General features: G+C 52.4%; 1 protein-coding gene and 1 long non-coding RNA gene across 7 annotated transcripts in view; one reads left to right on the top strand and one right to left on the bottom strand.

Annotated features, from left to right (window-relative positions):
• The window catches only part of LOC105180536 (golgin subfamily A member 6-like protein 22), a 28,496-nt gene extending 11,080 nt beyond the window's left edge, over positions 1–17,416 (bottom strand). The window contains exons 1-3 of one of the 6 annotated variants that reach the window (XM_025302376.1): positions 16,953–17,416; positions 3,290–3,328; positions 333–560 (exon numbers count right to left, since the gene is read on the bottom strand). In XM_025302376.1, coding sequence (XP_025158161.1) covers positions 333–560; positions 3,290–3,328; positions 16,953–17,027 — 342 coding nt within the window. In that variant the 5' untranslated portion in view covers positions 17,028–17,416. Of the gene's footprint in view, positions 1–332; positions 561–2,038; positions 2,118–3,289; positions 3,335–16,952 lie in introns of those variants that run through there. The other 5 variants (XM_011136649.3, XM_011136651.3, XM_025302377.1 and 2 more) reach the window with 5 other exon arrangements.
• Positions 3,335–4,529, top strand: LOC112589375 (uncharacterized). Its single transcript, XR_003113506.1, has 2 exons — positions 3,335–3,631; positions 4,343–4,529. It is a non-coding gene; the product is annotated as an uncharacterized LOC112589375 (long non-coding RNA).
• Positions 17,417–19,853: the final 2,437 nt, after the last annotated feature.

The following is a 19,853-nucleotide window of genomic DNA, read 5'->3' as shown; positions in this document are numbered from 1 at the left end:
TCGCTCTTTCTTGGAATGAACGGAAAGAGAAATCTTTCTTCGTGGCATTAATCCTCCCCTCTCTCTCTCTTTCTCTCTCTCTCTCTCTCTCTCTCTCTCTCCCCTTCAGAACGACAAAAAATGTTTACGACGCTGAACGTCGCGACGTGAGGGACAAAAACGGCGACGACAATGATGCGGGTGATGCGAGGGGGTGATGATGGTGACGGCGACTGGTGAGCGATGATGGCGGCGTGCGACGACATGGTGAGCGACCACGTCGTCGTGGCTCTAACGATCGCGATGTTAGGCTCGGTGATTAGGGCCGAGATTAAGCCGCTTGCCAGACTTACTATGTGATCACGGGAGTTTAGGTACTCTTCCAGGTACGATCGGCTGGACGGCCTCGGCAGGTCGCGTATCCTGTTGAGCTCGGCTACGAGGACGCTGGGCCGCACGCGCGCCCGCACCCTTATCGGTACCATCGCACCGGCGTAGTACACATGGTGCACCGGCGAGTGAACTATGGTGACGAGCCGCTTGTGCGCCACGTATGGCATGTGAGGATGATAGCTCCTCAACTGGAGAGAAGGCATGAACTCGTCTTTACTAACCGACAGCTAGCTGGCGAGCTCTGCGGCGAAGCGCATAGAATGTGCTGGTGCAAGCCGAGCGACGCACAGTGGGGCCAGATGACATTCTTTGGTTGAAAATTCTCTAGAGACCTGAATTTCCAACCGATCATCGACACCAATGGATGAGGCTGATCCTGAATCAATTCCGCAGAGATCTGTCTTGCCAAAATAAAAAAAAAATTGTTTCCTCGAATTACTGGCCCCAAAAGAGGAAAAATTATCGTTAAACGCGAGAAACTTGTGAAATACTCATTATTCAACAATTTATTTCTATCTAATAGCGTATTCAGCGGAGTGAAACTATGAAATCAATCAACAGACACCTCGAGATTTATCGATCTTGAACCAGAGACCTATTAACCCAAAACTCATATGCTCAAAATACAAAAGCATCAAATATAGACCCGTTGAGCACAAAACCGAGGGATTTTGAGTCTTAAGCCCATCAACCTAAGAATCTATCAATCCGAGAACTTTTTAGCTGAGCTGATGAGCTTTGAAATTCTGAGTTTTCTAAAAGGTGATTATAAGTTCCAGGGTCTCGTATTTAGTGTCCATAGGTTCGAACCCATTGAAGTCGAACCCAAGACACTATACTTTAAACGATAAACCCATGAACTCTGAAGCGATAATTTTTTCAAAATTTCGGCTAGACAGATCTCTTTGGAATTTATTCAGGATCAACCTCATCCACTTGGTGTCGATGATCGGTTGGAAATTCAGGTCTCTAGAGAATTTTCAACCAGAAAATGTCATCTGGCCCTAATATGCGACGGTTTGTCCGTCTGGCGATGGCTAAAGCGGCGTGCTTGGGCCGGCATGCTTGGGCTCTCTTCTCCCTCTCTCTCCTTCTCTCTCTCTCTCTCTCTCTCTCTCTCTGAGCCCCTCGACCGGCAAGCTGAATTTCACAAAGGTGCCTAAGCTGGCAAGAAATGAATCTTCCAAAGTTCAAGAGTGTAAAACCTGGCAGAGAGTTTCGCGTCTAGGCGCGCTTGCCGAGCTCGTCGTTTAACGTCGTAACGTTACGAGTAAGCGGTCGAAATTTCTTCAGCCGCCAGAGTCGAGGGGTTAATGATACGAGGAAGAACTACGTATATACATGAGGGAAAGATGCCGTTGCATCAGCAGGATTGGCCAACAGCGTTGTAATAGCGATCAACCTTCTCGACTCAGCAGCGATGTTGTTGAAACTCACGGGGTGCTTATTCGGAGGTAAAAAGCGAGTCTTGTCGCACGATCAAAGCAAAGTCATCAGCAAAGAGTCGACGGCAGGGTAGCGAGGAAACAAACTCGCGCGTGCGTGGGCCGCGGAAGGAGGCCTCGGCGTGTATTTATAATACATGATTAGAGCGAACACATGTGGCTCGATCGGTCAGCGAAGGACACGCGGCGGTGCGGATTAATCGTTACGTGCGTTACATTACCTTGAATTACGCATGACACCGTGATGATGGATGTTACTGCGATGAGGTAGCGCTTTAGGATTAGTAAACATCGAGATATCTGAAATTAATTAGTGCGAGACGGTGTGAGAGAGCAGCGAAGCGTCGTTACCGCGGTTTCGCAAGAGCTTTTACCAAAATGATCGGCGAGCTTCGTCCAACACCCCGTATCGCCGTTCGGATACGAAGTCATGCGCGAGACTTGACGTTGACGTACGACTTGCGAGAAGCTCTACTTGCGAGCGCCTCGGTCTTGTCGTATATTTTTGCGGCTCATTATCGTCATCTTGCTTATCGCGTGGAACAATTTGCGCGTTGGACATCCGACAGCGCCAAACGAGGTATTGGATCTCGCCATCCAGCGCAGGCAGAGAAAAGAAAACGATCGATCCTCGCGCTCCTCGGTGAAGCGCTTGAAACCCTCGCAGATCGCAAAGTCCCGAAAACGACAAAACTGGACGATATAGAAGAATAAGAAGAGAGGTCGTCTGAATAATTCCCCTCGCTCCACATCGCGCGCACTTTTCGGGACCTTATCGATCTGTGACATTCGTTCTGTTATTTCTATCGTTTCTACGTTAATCTGCGGCTTAAAAGGAGAATATTCCGTAAGGAAAAAAGGCGCAAGCAGGTGCTCTCGTCGATTCCGATGCAAATCAGCGCCGAGGACACAAATTGGCGGTCCTTGAGGATCTAACGACCTTTTCTCTCTCTCTCTCTCTCTCTCTCTCTTTTTCCTTCGTCCCGTAAAGCCGTTCCGAGGTCAAACCGATTACCAAGTGAGATCGCGAGTGAATTCCGTCCCGCTTTACTTCGATAACACGCGCGCGGGGGGAAATATCTAGCCGGCTGAAGCTGAATCATCCGCTGCGGCACGAACGTTCTCGAAATTCCAGTGGAGAATTCTCTCGAAATTAACGAGCACGCTGAATCCTGGCAACTTTGAGACGGAATTTCTCGATCGTTCGTATCTCAGCGGAGAAAACTCGACCGGACGTTTCTCCCCGCGGCGTTTCATTCTCGGGGAAGAATCAGCGCGCGACGTCGTTCGTCCTTCCAGTCCAGACTAACCGGCACACTCCAGGAACGGGGTGGAGAGACAAGCTCGAGGGGCGCCGCGGCGCGGCGCGGCGGCGAGATCAGAATCGACGATCGCACCTGTTGCGTTCCCGAAGACAGTGAACCACTCGCTGCTCACCTCGCTCGTAAACCATCGACGAGAGTAGTACCTACCTGGATGACGCTGGAGAGCGGCAGGATGATGGGTCGATACTGCTCCGGCCGTGCGTTCGCGTTAGAGGCGGGTTTTTGTGTTTCATTTAATCGGGGGTTTTGTTGCGTTTTTTTTGTTGCGTAACGTTTCGTTTTTGTTTTTGTTTTTTTTTTTTTTCTTTAGGATTTTCATGGCGCCCGTCGAGTTCTCCAGCGATGGCGGTGGCGGCGACGGCGACGGCGATGGCGACAGCGGTGACGGCCACGGCGACGGTGTCAGCGACGATGGTGGCCACGACGGCGGCGGGGGGGCGAGGAGTCACGTGTGGGAGGCAGAATAAATAGAAAGAAGAACAACACTCGGTTAGTGACTCGGCTGGCGTGTTGTAGACCTTCCTTCTCCTCCGTCTCGTTTCTTTCCTCTTTCGTCTTTCGCGCTTGCTCGACATTGCTTTCTTTCGCCGTCTCGACGGGGTGCTTGGGGGCGGAGAGCAGACGGGAGTGAAAGGGTGCTCGACGGGGCAGAGGGGAAGGGAGAAGGGCGTGAGAGATACGCGATATCCCGGCGGATATTTATGCTTATGTTTGGCCGATTTTCGCGTTGCGGGTCTATCGAGACAACGACGGCGGCGATGACGATGACGACAACGACGACGACGACGACGACGACAACGATGACAATGACGACGACGACGACGATGGTGATGATGATGATGATGATGATGATGATGATGATGATGATGATGATGATGATGATGATGATGATGATGATGATGATGATGATGATGAAACGTTGTTAGTCACGGTTAGTAGAGCTGGTTTGATTTCGCGAGGGTAGCCCAGCTCTCTCCGGCGCCCACCCTGCGACAACGTCGTGCTAGGTAACCATAATTTCAGAAGACGATGGAATAATTTGTGTCGAGACGAGACACTCGCGGCGTAGGTATTTCGAGTCGCGTGCTCTTCAGCAACAGTGCGACATCACGAGAGCGCTCGAAGATACACGAGCAATTTTTCCCGACGCTCCAATCCAACGTCCCCGTATGACTTTTCTGGGAACTTTGAATGTTTCAGGTGAAGCTCAAGCGCAAATGCCGCAATGCCGAAGCTTCGAGTTAGTTTAATCAGTTGCTCGAGATGCAAGGTAGTTTCGTCAGCTTCTCGAGGTGCAACGCGAAGGAAGAACGTCGATTTCCCTCCTCCTCGTCGTTCGACGCTTGCTCGACGCTGCATTTTTCTCGAGTCAACAAGGTGGTCTCTACCGAACGAACGTACCTGCCGTACATTGTCGTGTTAATCGGTCTCTGTGAGGTCACTTCTCCCTTCCGTCACCGTCTCTTTCTGAGATTATGCCTCGTCGTGGTAGCGCGACGGGCGCCCCACAGGGTGCCGCGCGCCGTCGCAGGACCACGAAGACTCCGCTGGACAAAGTTCGCACTTTCGGAAGGAACGAAGGAAAGGAAGACGTTCACTCTGGTCACAGCAGCGGCGAGACGCGGAAAGTTAAAGCGTCACATCCCAAGGTTCAGGAAGGGGCCGTTAGAGACAGACGGACGTGTCGAGGAGCAGACAAGGGATGCGTTACGCGTGATGAGAGCGAGACTCGCGAGAGACCCCCCGCGGGCGGCGCTCGACTCGCGACTCTTCAAGTACGCGTTTCTCGCGCGAGTGCTTCGGCGCGACGTCGACGTCGACGTCGACGTCGACGAAGTTTGCGTTGTCAGATGGACAGAGAGATCTCTCTATGCTGTGCTGTTCAATGCGATTTATTGCTGCAACTGTTTGTTTACAATGTTCGCGCCGCACACAGAGAACGCAGAGCCCCTCCCGAGAAGGAGGAGCCTGTCCCAAGCTCGAGATTTACAAGTTCGCTCGTGTACATGCTTGCCGGCGCCCTGCTGACTGCAGGCTGGAACTGCGAAGACGCCTGCGCTACAACAGCCGAGTTCGCGCCGAGAAGAAAAAACACACGCCCGGAAGAGACAGCGTGGTTCTTCACGCGACTGCTCTCCCTCTTTTTCTTTCTTTTCGGCTTTTCTAATGTCTCTAAGGTGCGCGCGATGCTCGCGAGCTACGGCGACAGCGACCGAGGACTCGGCCGGTGGAAAGGCCGAGAGAGAGGGAGAGAGAGAGAGAGAGAGAGAGAGAGAAGCTCGTCGTCAGGGTCGCTTCCCGTTGACCCGTCGCCGCGGCGCGCGCTGTCCGAAGCGTGCGATTCTTCCCCGTTCTTTCTCGTCCTACCGCGAAGGCTTTTATACGAAAAACGAAAGAAAAAGAAAACAAGATAACGAAGCGTACAAAACTGTGGCACGGGGATACAAACAGAAAGGAATTCTAAATCAGCACACGCGATCCACGAAGACAACGCGGAGACTACCGGCTTCACCGACACCGAGGCGACCGCTCCGAGCTTCCGCTTTGGTTTCCGACCAGCGCGAGAAACGGCTCTTCCTCCTCCCCGTGATCCTTCTCGCGGTCGTCGCGAGCTCGTCGCCGTCGGGCTCGATGAGGACGGTAGCTCACGAGAGACCCCGGGCGGTCGCTTAGACGCGGTAGGAGTAATGGCGGTAAGAGGTGCCGCCAGGCAGACGACCGGAAGCGGTGGACTCGTAGGAGGAGCGGTAGCTGCCGGGGCCGCCGCCGGACGACGTCCTGGTCGACCTCTCGGTCGTGTACGAGCCGTACGGGCCGCTCTCCCTCTTCACGACGCTCTCCTGGGTGTAGTTGCTCCTCTGAGGACGGCTGGAGTACGGGTCCGCGGAGGAGCTGCTCGAGCTGGCGTTGGTGTACGAATAGCTGTACTGCTCTTGGGCGGACCTCACCCCGGCCTCCGGATAGTCGCGGACCACGTAGTGGCGAGGCGTCTACGGATTCGGGGTTAGACAAGGTCAACGACATGGAGAACAGCTTCTCGAGCCGGTCGAGAAGGCAGCGCGCGTCGCCTAACCCGAGTCTCGCGACCGGTCTCGCGAGAGTGCTCTGGCTCTTGGCACACCCCGGCTGAGGTGAGAAGAGCAGCGGACGAGCCCACGCTCGTCATTGTTCGCGCGCTAACTCGCGTCTCGCGGAGCGCGACGTCTCGTCGAGCGCGCGTTATTTGGCGAACTTTCATCGGCGGGCTGCCGATTATTTCCGCATGCGGCCTGAGCGTGACGCGTGCTGAGGTGCTGTGACTAACACGCGAGCTCCCGGGGGACGTTTGCCGTCGCGGGCCTCCTCCTCTCGGAGGTGAGCTCTTCGAGCTTGGAACGTGCGCGCTGTGGGCGAAAGGCAGCTTTCGAGAACTCTTTGCAAACTTTTCCCGCTCGCGTCCACATTTGTGAGTGTCCTGCGGGTGTCGCTTGAGGGCGCGTGGGTGTGTACGAGTGTGCAGACTGTACGGGACAGAATTCGGACGGGTTATCCAGCGGCCGCCTCGTCAGGAGTCGACGGAGAACGACGGGGAAAATTTGCACGCTTTAGTGAGCCGATTTCCCCGCGACTGTCTTGCTGACTCAAATAGCAGTCGCGTGTCGGCGGCAACGAATGATCTTTCTCACACACGCGAGCTAGTTGAGTGAAAAAAAGTGAAGTCTCACTAAAGCGAAACGTTCCCGTCGTTCCCCCATCGAGGTAGCTGCTGGGACCCGTTCCAATTGCGCAACTATGCACACGTGTCGAACGTCAGGGTCAAGGCAGGGTCAGTCAGGACAGATCGGCTCACCGACGGACATTGCATTCACTACTGTTTTGTGAGGTTAAATCAGCAGGGCTGTCATCTGTTATATACTGCATTCTAAAGCTGAGGCTTAGTACTTTCAGACCACCGTAGGGCGGGAATAAATTTCAATTTGAACAGAAGCTGTCATTCATTGAATTTTGGGGCCGAGAATTAAGTTGTACACCTAACGAGTCTATGATCGTCCGATCTCGGCGTGATCCGCGGCTACTAATTAACCCCGTCGTACTCGCCAGCGCTCGTCTGTTCCGAAAGAAAGAGAGAGAGAGAGAGGGGGGGGGGGGCGATCGCGAAGAGCGAAGTTGCCGGCGAACTTTGACCGGTAATGCCGCCCAGATGGTCGCGGCTGAGCTCGCGACCTCGAGTTCTCGCGACGGTAGGAAGACGTCCATCACTGCGTCGCAGCAAGCGGACGTTCAGCGTCTTGACTTTCTCTCGAGATTGATCGCTTAGCTGGTTATTCACGGCGGAAGCCGCCAGCGAGACTCGCGTCGTCGGCGAACACGGCGATGCGGAGAGCCCTCGTCTTCGGCACGCGCGGCTCCACGACCTCCGTGCAGGCGAAGCGAACGTCGTGTACGTGTCGTGCGCGTGTGTGTATGTGTACGTGCCCGTACGTGCGTCTATCTCGCGTTGATCGACTGGACCGCACGATTTGGATCAAGTAGTCGGGCGCATGAATCGTGACCTGCGACGGCACGACCTCGCGCAGGACACGACGTCACAGAGCACAAAGAGGAGTGGTTGAAAGAGACGAGAGAGAAAGAGAGAGAGAGGGGGGGGGAGACAAATGTTTGCTCGAGCGAGCGAATTTTCCCGCGAGATGCGAACGATACGCAGGAATTCCGGCTGAAGTTGTCAGAGAACCCAGTCGGAATTATCAGGACTTCCGGGCGACTTGAGCAGGGAGTCCTGGTGCTCCCCCCAGGCGGAATTTCTGGCTCGTTCGTATTCGCAGCGGTGAGAATCCGCTCGCTCGAGTGAACTTTTTCTTCCGTGCGACCGGGGACCAAGTGGGAAGTCGCACGAGAGCGCAGAAGGATGCACGAGTGAGAGCGAGCGCTGGGAGGAGATGAGACGACCAGAAGATAGCCCGGGGTGACGCGATCGCGCTGATACATCGATCTATATACCCGCAGACACGCAGCGCGCGGGCCAATTATAAACCGCGCCGAGCGGACGGCATATACGCACGCATTAATAACGTCTCCTCGTCTCTCGTCGAGAAATATTTAGGACACTCGGAGCGCGTTGGGCAACGTCACGCGCCCTTGCCAACAAACTCGTGGCTAAGTTGGACGGTGTGCATGTGTCACGCGCGCGCGCGCGTGTGTGAGTATGTGTGTGTGTGCGTGCGTGTGTGTACGCGCAGAATGTTGCCTGCCTCGGTGCCTGCCTCGGTGCCTGCCTTATCGCGAGTCTTGGGCCCCGTCTTCAGGTCTACTCGTTCTTCGGACCGGAGTCGCTCGAGATTTACGACGATTTATTCTGATATTCTCTTGCGCTTGTGCTTTATACTCGTCGTTTACCATCAAGGTCACCGACTGATATCGAAGATGAAGATTGTTAACACTCCTTCTCTCTCTCTCTCTCTCTCTCTCTCTCTCTCTCTCTCCGAGACGGATATCTCTGCAAGCTACACCTCTCCAGTCTCTGCCCGGGTCTTTCAATCTCCGAATCGGGCAATCCCCTGTGAGCACACTCCTTAGAGCTCAAAGCGGTTTCGTGGAATCAACGAGAACGAACGGGCTCGCGCGGAGTCTGGCAGAATCGATCAGCAAATTCGCCGTTTTCACGCTCCCGACCCTCGAGAGAGTTTCGAATCTGAATCACCAGAGTGACGAGAGCTCGATCGAGCGGTGGGTTAGCCTAAAGACGCGGAGAAGCGCGCGACGCACGTCGAGAGAACTCGGAAGCGGGAGAGAACAGAAGCGCAAGAAATTCGACGGACCGGCTCGACAGAGTCCACGTCGTGCGAGGAGGTCAGCGGGAAAGAGCTCGTCGTCCCCTGGGAAAGCCGGCCTCGACACGCTGACGAGCGACGCGCGCGTCGAGGCGCGAAATAGACGTAAGAAGCGCGCGATATTGTTGTCAAGGTCGTAGTCGTGTGATATATAAAAATATGTATGTCAGAGAAGAAAGAGCTTCATTCAACACGAGAAGAAGACATGGCTAACTACTGATCTACATCGCTCGTGCAACAACCGGCGCGTTGTCCTTGGAGCGTCCTTGGAGGCTGGAAGCCCCGCTGGTCCTCCCCGTTAGAACCGGTACCAGGAGGGCGTCTGGAGGGCCATGAGGATCTTGGTGCGGCCGGCGGCCGGGGTGTTGGCGTGCCTGACTCTGCTGGACGGCCGTGCCAACACGCCCTTCTCGAAGACGTGGCCGCGGGTGGCCAACTCGGCGGCGGCGTCTAGGCCGACCTTCGACACGGCGCCGCCGTCTACCAGCTGGCGCGTGTGATCCTGCTTGGCCATGACTTGATCCTTGCCGCGCACCACGCTCCGCTTGTCCGGCAAGGTGACGTACTGGTAGAACTCCTTGCGCGGGTCCTGCTGCTTACGGCCCCACACGGTGAACGGCTCCTGGACCAGGGACGGCCGCGGCACCAGCGGCACCTTCTCCCACGGAAAATAATCCTGCTTCTGCAAATGTCAGGCCCGGCCCCGAAGGGTCCGGGGTCAGCTCGGAGTCTCTCTCTCTCTCTCTCTCTCTCTCTCTCTCTTTCTCTCTTCCTCTCTTTCTCTCTTTGTCGGAGACGAGTTCTCCCAATCGTCGAGCGACTCCACTTCCGCCATGGCCACCCGGGGGGGTTTCCCCCCCGATCCACGCTTTTTCCTTCACCGATGTCTTCGAGCTTCCACACCACTCTTTCTCCCTCTCTCTCTCTCTCTCTCTCTCACTATCGTCGCGTTTCCTCCGAGAGGGATCGCCTCTCCTCCTACGGTTGTTACTCTCCGATTTATCCGCGAAATTCCGAAGCGCCGATAAAACCGTGCGGTCCCGTCATCGCCGTCGTCGTTCTCGTCGGACGGCGAGAAATCCCGCGCATTCCCGTGGCGTTCGTCATCGCTGCGTTTCCGACCCGGCGAGTCGTAAAGCGCAAAGCGACGCGCAGGCGGATTCGCGAAATGTTCATTTTAAGAACGCGCACGCACATGCACACACGCGGCCGCGCGATCCCGATATCGATCAAGCGGCGGAGGAGTGGAACGGGCGTTTCTGGAGAGATTTTTTTCTGCGGCAGTCAAGCGGATTCACACGTCTCGACCGGAGGATAGTTTCCTCCTCGGCAGCTTGGCATCGCGGATATTTTATTTTCGTTGGACGGGGCGAGGAGAGAGAAAGCAAAAAGAAATAGGGAAAGAATAATCGCGAACGTTCACAGACGCTCTTCGTGGCTCGGCTCATTTGTCCTCGCAATTATTTACCCCGCTGTGATTTCGTATCTTGCGACGGCAAAGGGACTCGTCGCTCTTCGTCGTTGGTAAAACAAAATTGAAATTGGAATTTTGCCGCTCAACGGGACCGAAGAGAAGAGGCAAAGGAAAGAAAAATAGTATCAAACGCTCGGGGCCATTTTCCGAAAGAATCATTCATTTCACTTGTAATTTTGCGACATCAAAGGGATTACCGCTTTTCGTCGTTGATGAAACAAAATTGAAATTAGAGTTGAAAAGCGCTGAACGGGACGAAGAGAAGAGGCAAGGTATAGAGAAAAAAAGAAAAAGTAATCAAACGTTCAGACACGTCATAGTCGGGCGCCATTTTCTTTCGGTAATTATTCGTTCGGCTGTAATTTCGTGAGCTCCTACCTTACCGAGAAGGGACTGCTTTTCGTATAGAGAGCGGAATTGAAATGGAAATTTTAGCCGCTGTTTTCGCGCGCAGCAGCGTCGCTCGCGACGAAAAAAGAAAATCGCCCGAGCGACTCGGCGCCTTCGGCCTCGCCTCCTCCGTCGCGCCGCTGGCCCTCCTGAAAATATTATACACGCGCGACATTTCTACATTTCTCAATTTCTACACTCTTACACGCGCGCGAAGATTCATCGGCGTGACGTATCCGCCGCTGGCGTCGGCGGTCGCGTATGAATTTTCGTGTCGGCGAAATGCTACGGTGGGCGTCGGCGTCGCGCGCCGTCGGTGCGTCTAAATTAGGGCAGAGTAACGCAACACCGCGGACTCCCCTCGACTCGAACGAGCCGGCAAACGTCTTAATAATCATCGCGGATGATGATCTGGAAGGCATTTCTCGCGCGCGTGCGTCTTGTTTTTATCGCATCGCCCGCGCCGGCGATGTCGAAATGGAAAACACGAAAGTGGAAACGCGCGGGAAGCAAACGACGGGATTGTCGGTGCGTTTCTGCATAGATTGCGGCGTTGCGCAAACCTGTATGAAAATTGCCAAATGCAATCGGACGTAATCTGGACTTTAAGCTTTACATCTGTGCTCTCTCTCTCTCTCTCCCCCCCCCTCTCTCTCTCTCTCTCTCTCTCTCTCTGTGCCCGTCCCCTTCTCTCCTCGCAGTTCCTCGCGCGAATATAACTGGGCGGTCGCCATTTGCCAAGAAAGACGCGCTGTCGAATTTGCGCACGAGACTCCCTCGCTTTCACCGTTCACACAATTTCACAATGAAGGGCCCGTTGGCGCCGCGAACATTCATCAGTTCCGCGAACAGCGGTCGCTCGATTCCGAACTCTCGAAATAGCCGCGTTCAGGAGAGCGAGGCTTGTGCCGGTATTAAATAACGCGAATCGATGGGCGCGATGATATATCCCGATATATCCTCGATGCGAGCAAGAGAGCGCAGGACGAAGGGCGCAGGACGCGCTCGCCCGGCTCGCGGCGGCGAGCGGAATTTCGGAAAATCCAAAACCGCTATTAATAGAGCCGGCCGGAGGGCAGGAGGTTACAAAACGGGAACTATTCATAGCGGGGAGCCGCCATTTTCCGGGACTATGCGGTGTTAAACTTAGACGCCGCGCGCGCAGCCCAGCGAATCTCAGATCCGCCAAGAGAAAAATGAATTTGGCCGGCTATCCGGGACCGGCGGACACCCGTCGACGAGAGCAGACGAGAGATTTTTGAGCGCTGCTCCCCCCTCCCCCCCCACCCCCCGCCTGACCGCGAGGGCATTTACGTACGTCGCAATTTTCGGCGCGACATGTTCGCCGCTGCCTCCTCCGGAACGCGTCCTCTGATTTTTGCGAGTTCGTGCGCTTCTCGCGGACTTCTACGTTCTGCGATACGCCGCGATTATTAAAGCTCTCTCACCTGGCGAAGGAGGACACAGATGCAAGTTTGCGGCATCGAGCTTTGCCGCGACTCGACTCCTAATTGTTCAATCTCCCTCAACCTAGCTTTTCTTTTAATGCGAGAAAGGACGGGTGAGAGAGAGAAATCCTCGCGACGGACTGGCGCGAAGGAGCCGATGAAAAGTAATGAATATTTGAATATTCACGCTTAACATTCCTCGAAGGTTTGCATTTGTTGCTAAACAATTTTGTGCTGGCTCAAATATGCTCACACACAAGATTATTGCTTCACAGAAAAGTTCGATATTACGTAGGAACAGGTAAGTCTTTCGAGAAAATTTTGCTTTTTCTCGATTTCTTAACTTCGCTAAATTATCTCGTCTTCACCCTGTGAAAATAAATATCTTTCTCGGAGAGACGAAAAGAAAACTGCAACTGGAAAATTGCACTGAGAACTGATCTTTTGAGCGATTTTTCGAAATACCGGTTTTCAAACTTAAATCAGTTTTTCTTTTCATTTTTTATGTCAGCTCGTTTATCAGCATCGTAAGATTTCTTGTGTCCATCGTATTAAAAAAAAAAAAGCAAGGTTGCAATTAATCAATTCGGAATCGATACTCGCAAATTTGTGCCTTTTTCAAATGTGCTGCATAATACTCGTCTTGTAAAAAGAAAGAAAATGTTTCTCAATAATATACAATATAATAATTATATATAATATAATACACAATTTACATTTATGAGACACGAAGAGCCACACATGGAGAAGAACGTTTAGTTGGACGAATGAATTCGTTGAGAGTTATAAACAGCTCGGAAATTTCAGAATTCTATTTAGGTCAAACCGGCAATCTGAATAGTTTAGGCTGAATTCTGATAACTTCAACCGGAATTTTTAAATCGCGCTCACACGTGACCAGAAAATTCTTCCATTCGACCAAATATTTTCCTCTCCGCGTAGACGTGCCATGTAGAAATTCATGTACGAGGAAGACAGTCGTCCTTTCAGAAGACGTCTCTGAGTTCCGAGAAGAGCGAAAAACGATCCCTAAGCGAGCTTCCCGAACAATCCTTCGCAGGCAGTCGAAAATTTTCCCTAAGCAAATGCAACCCATCAAAATGTTTTAGGAAGGACTCACACCTGGGCAGAAAAGCAGAAAGCAGAAAAACAGCATCAATCCAATCAGAAGTCGCGCTGGTAGTCTCTCTCTCTCTCTCTCTCTCTTTCTCTCTCTTCTATCTCTTTCTCTCTCTCTCTCAAGAGAGAGACAGACTACCAGCGCGGCTTCTGACTGGCTGTTGCTTTTCTGCTTTCTGCTTTTCCGTCCAGGTGTGAATTCTCTCTCAGGGTTGTTCGCGAAAAATGTCGCTCTTCATCCGCGACAGTCGCTCGATCGGCGCGGCTTCGCAATTCAAGGCCCTAACTCCCTTTGTTACAAAGACTGCATGTCGCGAAATCCGAACGCGAGCGCGTATCTCGCGGCCATCTTTCTCGGACGGCGTTATTATTAGCCGCGATTTGTACCCGAAGAATCCGGTTTAGCCGCGACGAGTCGAGAATCAGACGCAGTCCTCCCCGCGAGAAGAGTCCATCCGTCATCATCACGCTACGCATCTCGTTACTTCCTGCCGCCTTTTCACCGCTCGCTCGTCGACCAATGGCGGCCCCTAAACTCGATGAACTCAGCTTCTCTCGAGATCTCTCGGCGACGATTCTACGCGTGCCTACGCGACACCCCCGGCGTCAGGCAGCGAATGAAGTTAACGACGATTAAAACACACCCTCGGGAGAACCTTCTCGATATCCTCGAGAATGTTTTCAGGGCTTGGCGAATTTCTCAGGACATTTCGGAGGTCCGACGAATCGAACACGATGGAATCTCTCTCTCTCTCTCTCTCTCTTTCATCGCGAGTCGCCGGATATTGGCCGAAAATCTGTCATCCATTCGAGAGCATCTCCGCTTTCATCTGTTCGTCGCATTCCAACCCGCTCGGTTTGCAGCCGATTCGCGCGTAAATCAGCCGTAAAGATCGACAGGACGCGAGATGGCCTGCCGGTCGTCCGGGATACTCGCGCGAACTTGACGAGGCGGGTCGCTCGTTGCAAACACAGACTTTTATATTATACACCAGACCGATAATTAGTCTCTTTAACACGTCTCCTAAAGGTATGTATTAAAATTTCGCGCATGCGCGTTGCAGAGTCCCGAAAGGAATGTAACCGCACCGTGCAGGCTTTCTACCCCATAAAACGTTTATATTTATCCAATATTTGATATCTCCTCTCGCAACGTCACATCCAAGGTTCACATAAATATTAAATATTGGACAAGTATCAACATTTCCTGGAGTAAAAACGTCGGTATAGTTACGTTCCTCCCGGGACCTTGCAATGCGCACGATTTTATGCTTCACTTCTCCCTTACTTCGTAAGGGTCACTTTTATACATGAAAACCACAATGGAAGTTCTCAGTCCAGTCTTACATATTGAAGTCTGTGATTTACGAGTCAACAAATAGACAACGTACAGGGAGTCTCATCGCACGCACACAAGTGCTCCGCTTGTTCCAGGCCGGAGACTGAATCGCATATCGAGGACAACGCAGTCACCGGATGCAACAACAAGGCAAACGGGGCTGTCTCCTGAACCGTGGCAAGGACAGCCATGCTACCAAACACGAACGAGAAATCACAGGGATCAGTCACAAGCCTGAGGGGGGAGCAGGCTGAGCTTATCGCGGGCTCGCTGGTCAGCACCAAGCGACAAGCAGCGTCTCGTCAATGTCGGGTAATCCCCCGCTCGACAATGTAAGCGTTACCCGCAACACGTGCGACGCTGCACTCGCGTCGTCGAGTGGGGAAACTGCAACACTGATGCGTGTTACGATCGGTCGATGTCCACTAGGTGCGAAAGTATTGTCGTCGAAGATGGACTCGCCAATTTCGCGAGTAAGACGAACACCGGCGGGGAAGGGAGGGCTCTTGCTGCTTCCCTTCCGATGTCCCGCGGGAATCCAACGGAAGAAGCGGACAAATTTCTCGCATCGAGCCGATACTCGTGGAGGAAGGAGAAGAACGGTGGAGTTCATCGCGTTCATCGAGAGCCGAAGCGAGCGCAGGTCTGTTCTTTCTAGTCGAATTAGATTGCGCTTTCCGCAGTTCAAGTGACACCCCCCCCCCAGTCAGAACCATAATGGGGTTGAAATGATCGATGAACCGCTGAATAAGCCTTCATCGACGTCGAATCAACCTCGAGTCAACATCGTGGTTCCGACTAGGAAGAGTAAATAAATTTGCGTTGCGAAGTGCCGCGCGTCTGCCAGAGTCGTCAAGACCTCGGAAGAATGTTCTTCCCGGCTGAATTAAGTTGCACCTTTTGCCGTTGAAGCAAAATGAGCGAATAAATTTGAAGAAACGACGTTTTTCAGCTGAACAGAACAGACCTCACGTCCGCTCAAGTCGCCGAGACCCCGGCGGGGGTGCGTACGCACCCCCTTCAAACTCCCCAAGGCGAGTCGGCCCGTCTCCCCCCTGCCGCGCCCCCGCGAGACACCGAGTACGCGGTTTCTCGAGCGCGGGGGTGCTGGCGGTAGCAACGGTGGTTGGTGGTGCTGGTGATAGTAGTAGTAGTAGTAATAGTAGTAATCTGGTAGTATACAATGCTAGTATAGTAGTACTGGTAGATACAAGTGATACACAGTGATCAGAGTGAAGTGTGGAAGTCGAGAGATCTCTCTCGTCGGTGGTAGTGGTGGTGGTGGTGGTGGTGGTGGTAGTGGGTCGCACCGAGAGCTCGACGACGAACAGCGCAGCGACGAGGACGACGACGGCGGGCCTCCGCGAGCTCGTCGGCGAGCTGCTCGCGCGCCCGCGGGGTTTCCGGTCGCGCCGCTCTCGCGCTCTGTCGTTGATCGGCCTCGTCGACGAACGGGGGAACCAAGTGCCAAGTTGTCACTCGTCGCTTCGCGCACGACGTCTCACGGGGTGATATCGGTCGCGAACGCGACGGCGAATGCGGGTCGACGTTATTATTACCGGCCCTTCTTATGCGCCACCGAGAGCCGCTAGCTCTGCTCTCGACCCGTTAGCCGGCAGGCTCACGACGACGAGGTCGAAATGACGAGGGCGAAATCGCGCGAAGCTCAGGGTGGAGAAGACGAGGAGCGGAGGAGGGCCAGAAGAGCGGAAGAGCTCGGCTCCCGCTGGCTCCTCCAGCCGGACCCGCTCGAGCTTCGACCGACTACGTTTTGTGCGCGCCGCGCAAAGTGGACGAGAGCAGGAGATGACGCGTGTTCGCCGCGGAAAAGCGTTCCAAGCTGGAAAAGCGTCGCTGAGCGGCACTCAACGACGAGACGCGCAGGAGGGACACTCATCGCGCACGGGCCCGTTCCCACAGATCGGTCGCGCCGGTGAGACGTTGGCGCGATTCAACGAGATTACACACGGGGGTGCGCGCGTTAGGGTGGTTCGCCTCTTGTCGCGGACGGAGCTACCTCTCGTTCTTTCCTCTCCGGCGGGAGTTAGTATCACGTAAAGTCAAACCGTTATCAAGACTCAATTATACTCTTCCAGTCTCCCGTTCTCTCCCTCACTCTCGCTCTCTCTCTCTCTCTCTCTCTCTCTCTCTCTCTCTCTCTCTCTCTCTATCTCTCGCACTCTCTTTCTCTCGTAGTCCGAGCAAAAGCCTCGCTCAGAGTCTCAATACTGACCGTGACGGTGTAGGAGGAGACGAGCGGCCGGGAGTAGGGTCGCCGGGTCGTGTAGAAGTCGCTCTCGTAAACCATGGTTGAAGCTGGGGGTTGCTGGAGGTTCTAGCCGGTGCTAGTCCGTCGTTCGTCTACGAGGGTCGTCGTCGAGTGAGCCGCCGCGCGATTCGACCGCTGGCTGTTGCTCCTCTTCTTCTTCTTCTTCTTCTTCTTCTTCTTCTCCTCGCTCGGCCGGAAAGTCGGGCTCGCCGGGTGTATTTTCGTGCGCGCGTGCGAGGGGAGAGGATACGCGACGATGCGGCCGCGGTGGAGGTTCGTACGGTTCTGTTCTGCTTCCTCGATCGCGACAGCTTTTCTTCTTCGTCCGAACTTTCCTCGCTCGGTCCCCCGCCCGCCCGGCGTGACCCCCTTCACCGCGAATATCCCGTGTCATCTGCGCGTCCTCACCCCACCCGCGTCACTCACTCACTCACTCACTCGGTGAGGCTATTGCGTTATTTTCCCCCGCCCCGCGGCCGCCGGTCGGTGCATTCGCGAGAAAAATAGAATCGTGTTAAGGTTGCGGGCAGCCGCCCCCGTCGCCGTGATCCCCGCGATCCCCGTTGGAGGATCGTCCCTGTCTGGAGCGACTCCGTCGGCTGCCATCATAATGGCCCTGCAAAGACGGCAACTTTTGCCGAGAACGGAGGAGAGGATACGAAGTCTTGCATATTCGCAGAAGCATGGAATTGGAGTGAACTGTGCGGAAATGGAGCTGGCGACCCGCGACGCGGAGTAGAAGAGAAGAACATCAGCGAGTCTGGAGAGTCTGAGGGAACTCTCCGCTTAAGGAGGAATCGTAGAAAGCGTGTTGCTTTGGTCGTTACCTTTCAATTGTTTGCCTGCGAACTGTGGCCCGATATCTTCCCACTCGGTAAGCAATATTTCAGCAATGTATCAGCAATGTTGAAAAGATTACTGATACGTTGATGATATATTGCGAAATACCGCTTGCCGAGTGGGTTTGTGATATTCACCTTTCGCGCGCGCTTTCGCGTCCCGTTTACGATCCGAAATCTCTCTTCGAGCCTGATCTCATCGGCGGAAAAATATACTTTTCTACGAGCGATATTCTTAGAATGAAAAACGACCTCGCATTCCGCAGCTGGACAATCGTGTCAAGGTAGCTCCAGACCTTTTGTCGAGTACGAATCTGTGTCTGACGCACCAATTTATTATACACTTATGTATACACGCAGTTGTTCATAATATTATTCGAACATTGTACATAACGCTTCTATCTGTACAGATAGATTTATTAACTTTTGGAAATTTCAAAGTCATCAAGTTGACAAAGGTTAGGGCACTATCGCAATAGCATATTCTTAAGACCAAATAGAGTAAAAAAGTCTAACACTCCCCCCCTCCCCACACTTGTTCTTCCGACAAATAATTACCAAGATATCGTAAACCTTTTAAGTATCTCAAAAAATGTTCGGCAAATAAAAAAATGTTTCAGACAAAAGTTGTTTAAATCAAATAACAGAAAAAAGATGGTATATATATATATATATATATATATAGACGATAAAAAATTGAAGTTTTCATTCCGCGAATATCTCGAAAGTGGCGCCATCTGTAAACAAAATGATACCCACTTTTACCTTAAAAACATTTTTCCGTATGTTTTAAATTTTTCGAGATATTTAAATGGATAAATAAAAATGAGCCATCCTGTATAACATTCGAATAATATTGTAAAAAATTATATAAACGCAAAATGTTATATATTTTGTTGAATCTGAGACACAATAGCCCCCGTGCAATATTTTCAATTTCACATCTGTATGTATGCAGGTAAAGCACGTACGCCTTAACGAAAAATAACTCCTCGATGTGTAAACGATCAAGAATGAGCACTTGAGCAATGGAAAAAGCACCAAGCCGCTATAAAGCGTGTGATTAAACAAATTCCTCGACTTCTCTCAACACCGATGTGTCATTTCCCGCGACGCTTCTACGAGAACGAGTCTATTCGAGAAGTCGCAAAAATGTTACATCAATGTACGAACTATTTTGTCGTAACGTACGCAACGATAAATTACGTTGCGCGAAATTTTACGCTGGCAGCCTCCCAAAACTTTGCACAATGGTTCGTGTTTGAATGTCGGTGCCAAAGTTTACTCACAAAACACGTGACATCGCGCGCGGATCATTACATTACTATTTCGACGCGAAGGAAGCGCGATTCGCAAATTGAAAAATAAAGTCGGACCGGATGATGTATTCGGACAGTGTCAACTTAATTTTTTCAGGCCTCGTTTCTCTCATATGTTCGTTTCGGCCGCCAGACGACAAAGTGATTCGCGCCGCATTTTGTTGATACATCGCAAATATAATGTTACATTTTTTGCGCACGCAAGAGTGAAATTTGCGACTTGATCCAAACTGCAAACTTGCGGGCTATTTGCTCGGAAGTATGACGTAACTAAATTTCGAAATACAATGCACTTCGGTGAGACAAAGATGCGCAACTTGGTGCGACGCGATTGTCTTAACATATCTGTAGAATTGAATTCGCGCTTCGAACCGCGTGTGATAATTAAATGATGATATAATTTTGAAACGTTGATTATCGCGCTTTTAACCACTCATAATGGAGACTTTCGCGTTTGTACTTTAATGAAGAAATTTCTCAGTATTGTTCTCAGTAATATATTGTTAGCGCAAGGAAATGAATAAATATCTAATAACTTTTTTTACTTACATTTACTTGCAAACACATCTCGCATATATAATTTTGACTGCCGAAATTGTCAAAAACCGCTCCGAGTGCGCATATTCGTTGGCAGAGGAAAGCTTGCACTTTCGCAACCCAAGGGTGTTCCAAAATCCATCAAGGGACACCGTTGAGAGCGTATGATT

This window comes from Harpegnathos saltator, unplaced genomic scaffold (genome assembly GCF_003227715.2).
Source record: "Harpegnathos saltator strain DR-91 unplaced genomic scaffold, Hsal_v8.6 scaffold49, whole genome shotgun sequence".
NCBI classification, from domain to species: Eukaryota; Metazoa; Arthropoda; class Insecta; order Hymenoptera; family Formicidae; genus Harpegnathos; species Harpegnathos saltator.
Note: the sequence above shows the minus strand (reverse complement) of the source record. Positions and strands in the feature narration are given on the sequence as shown.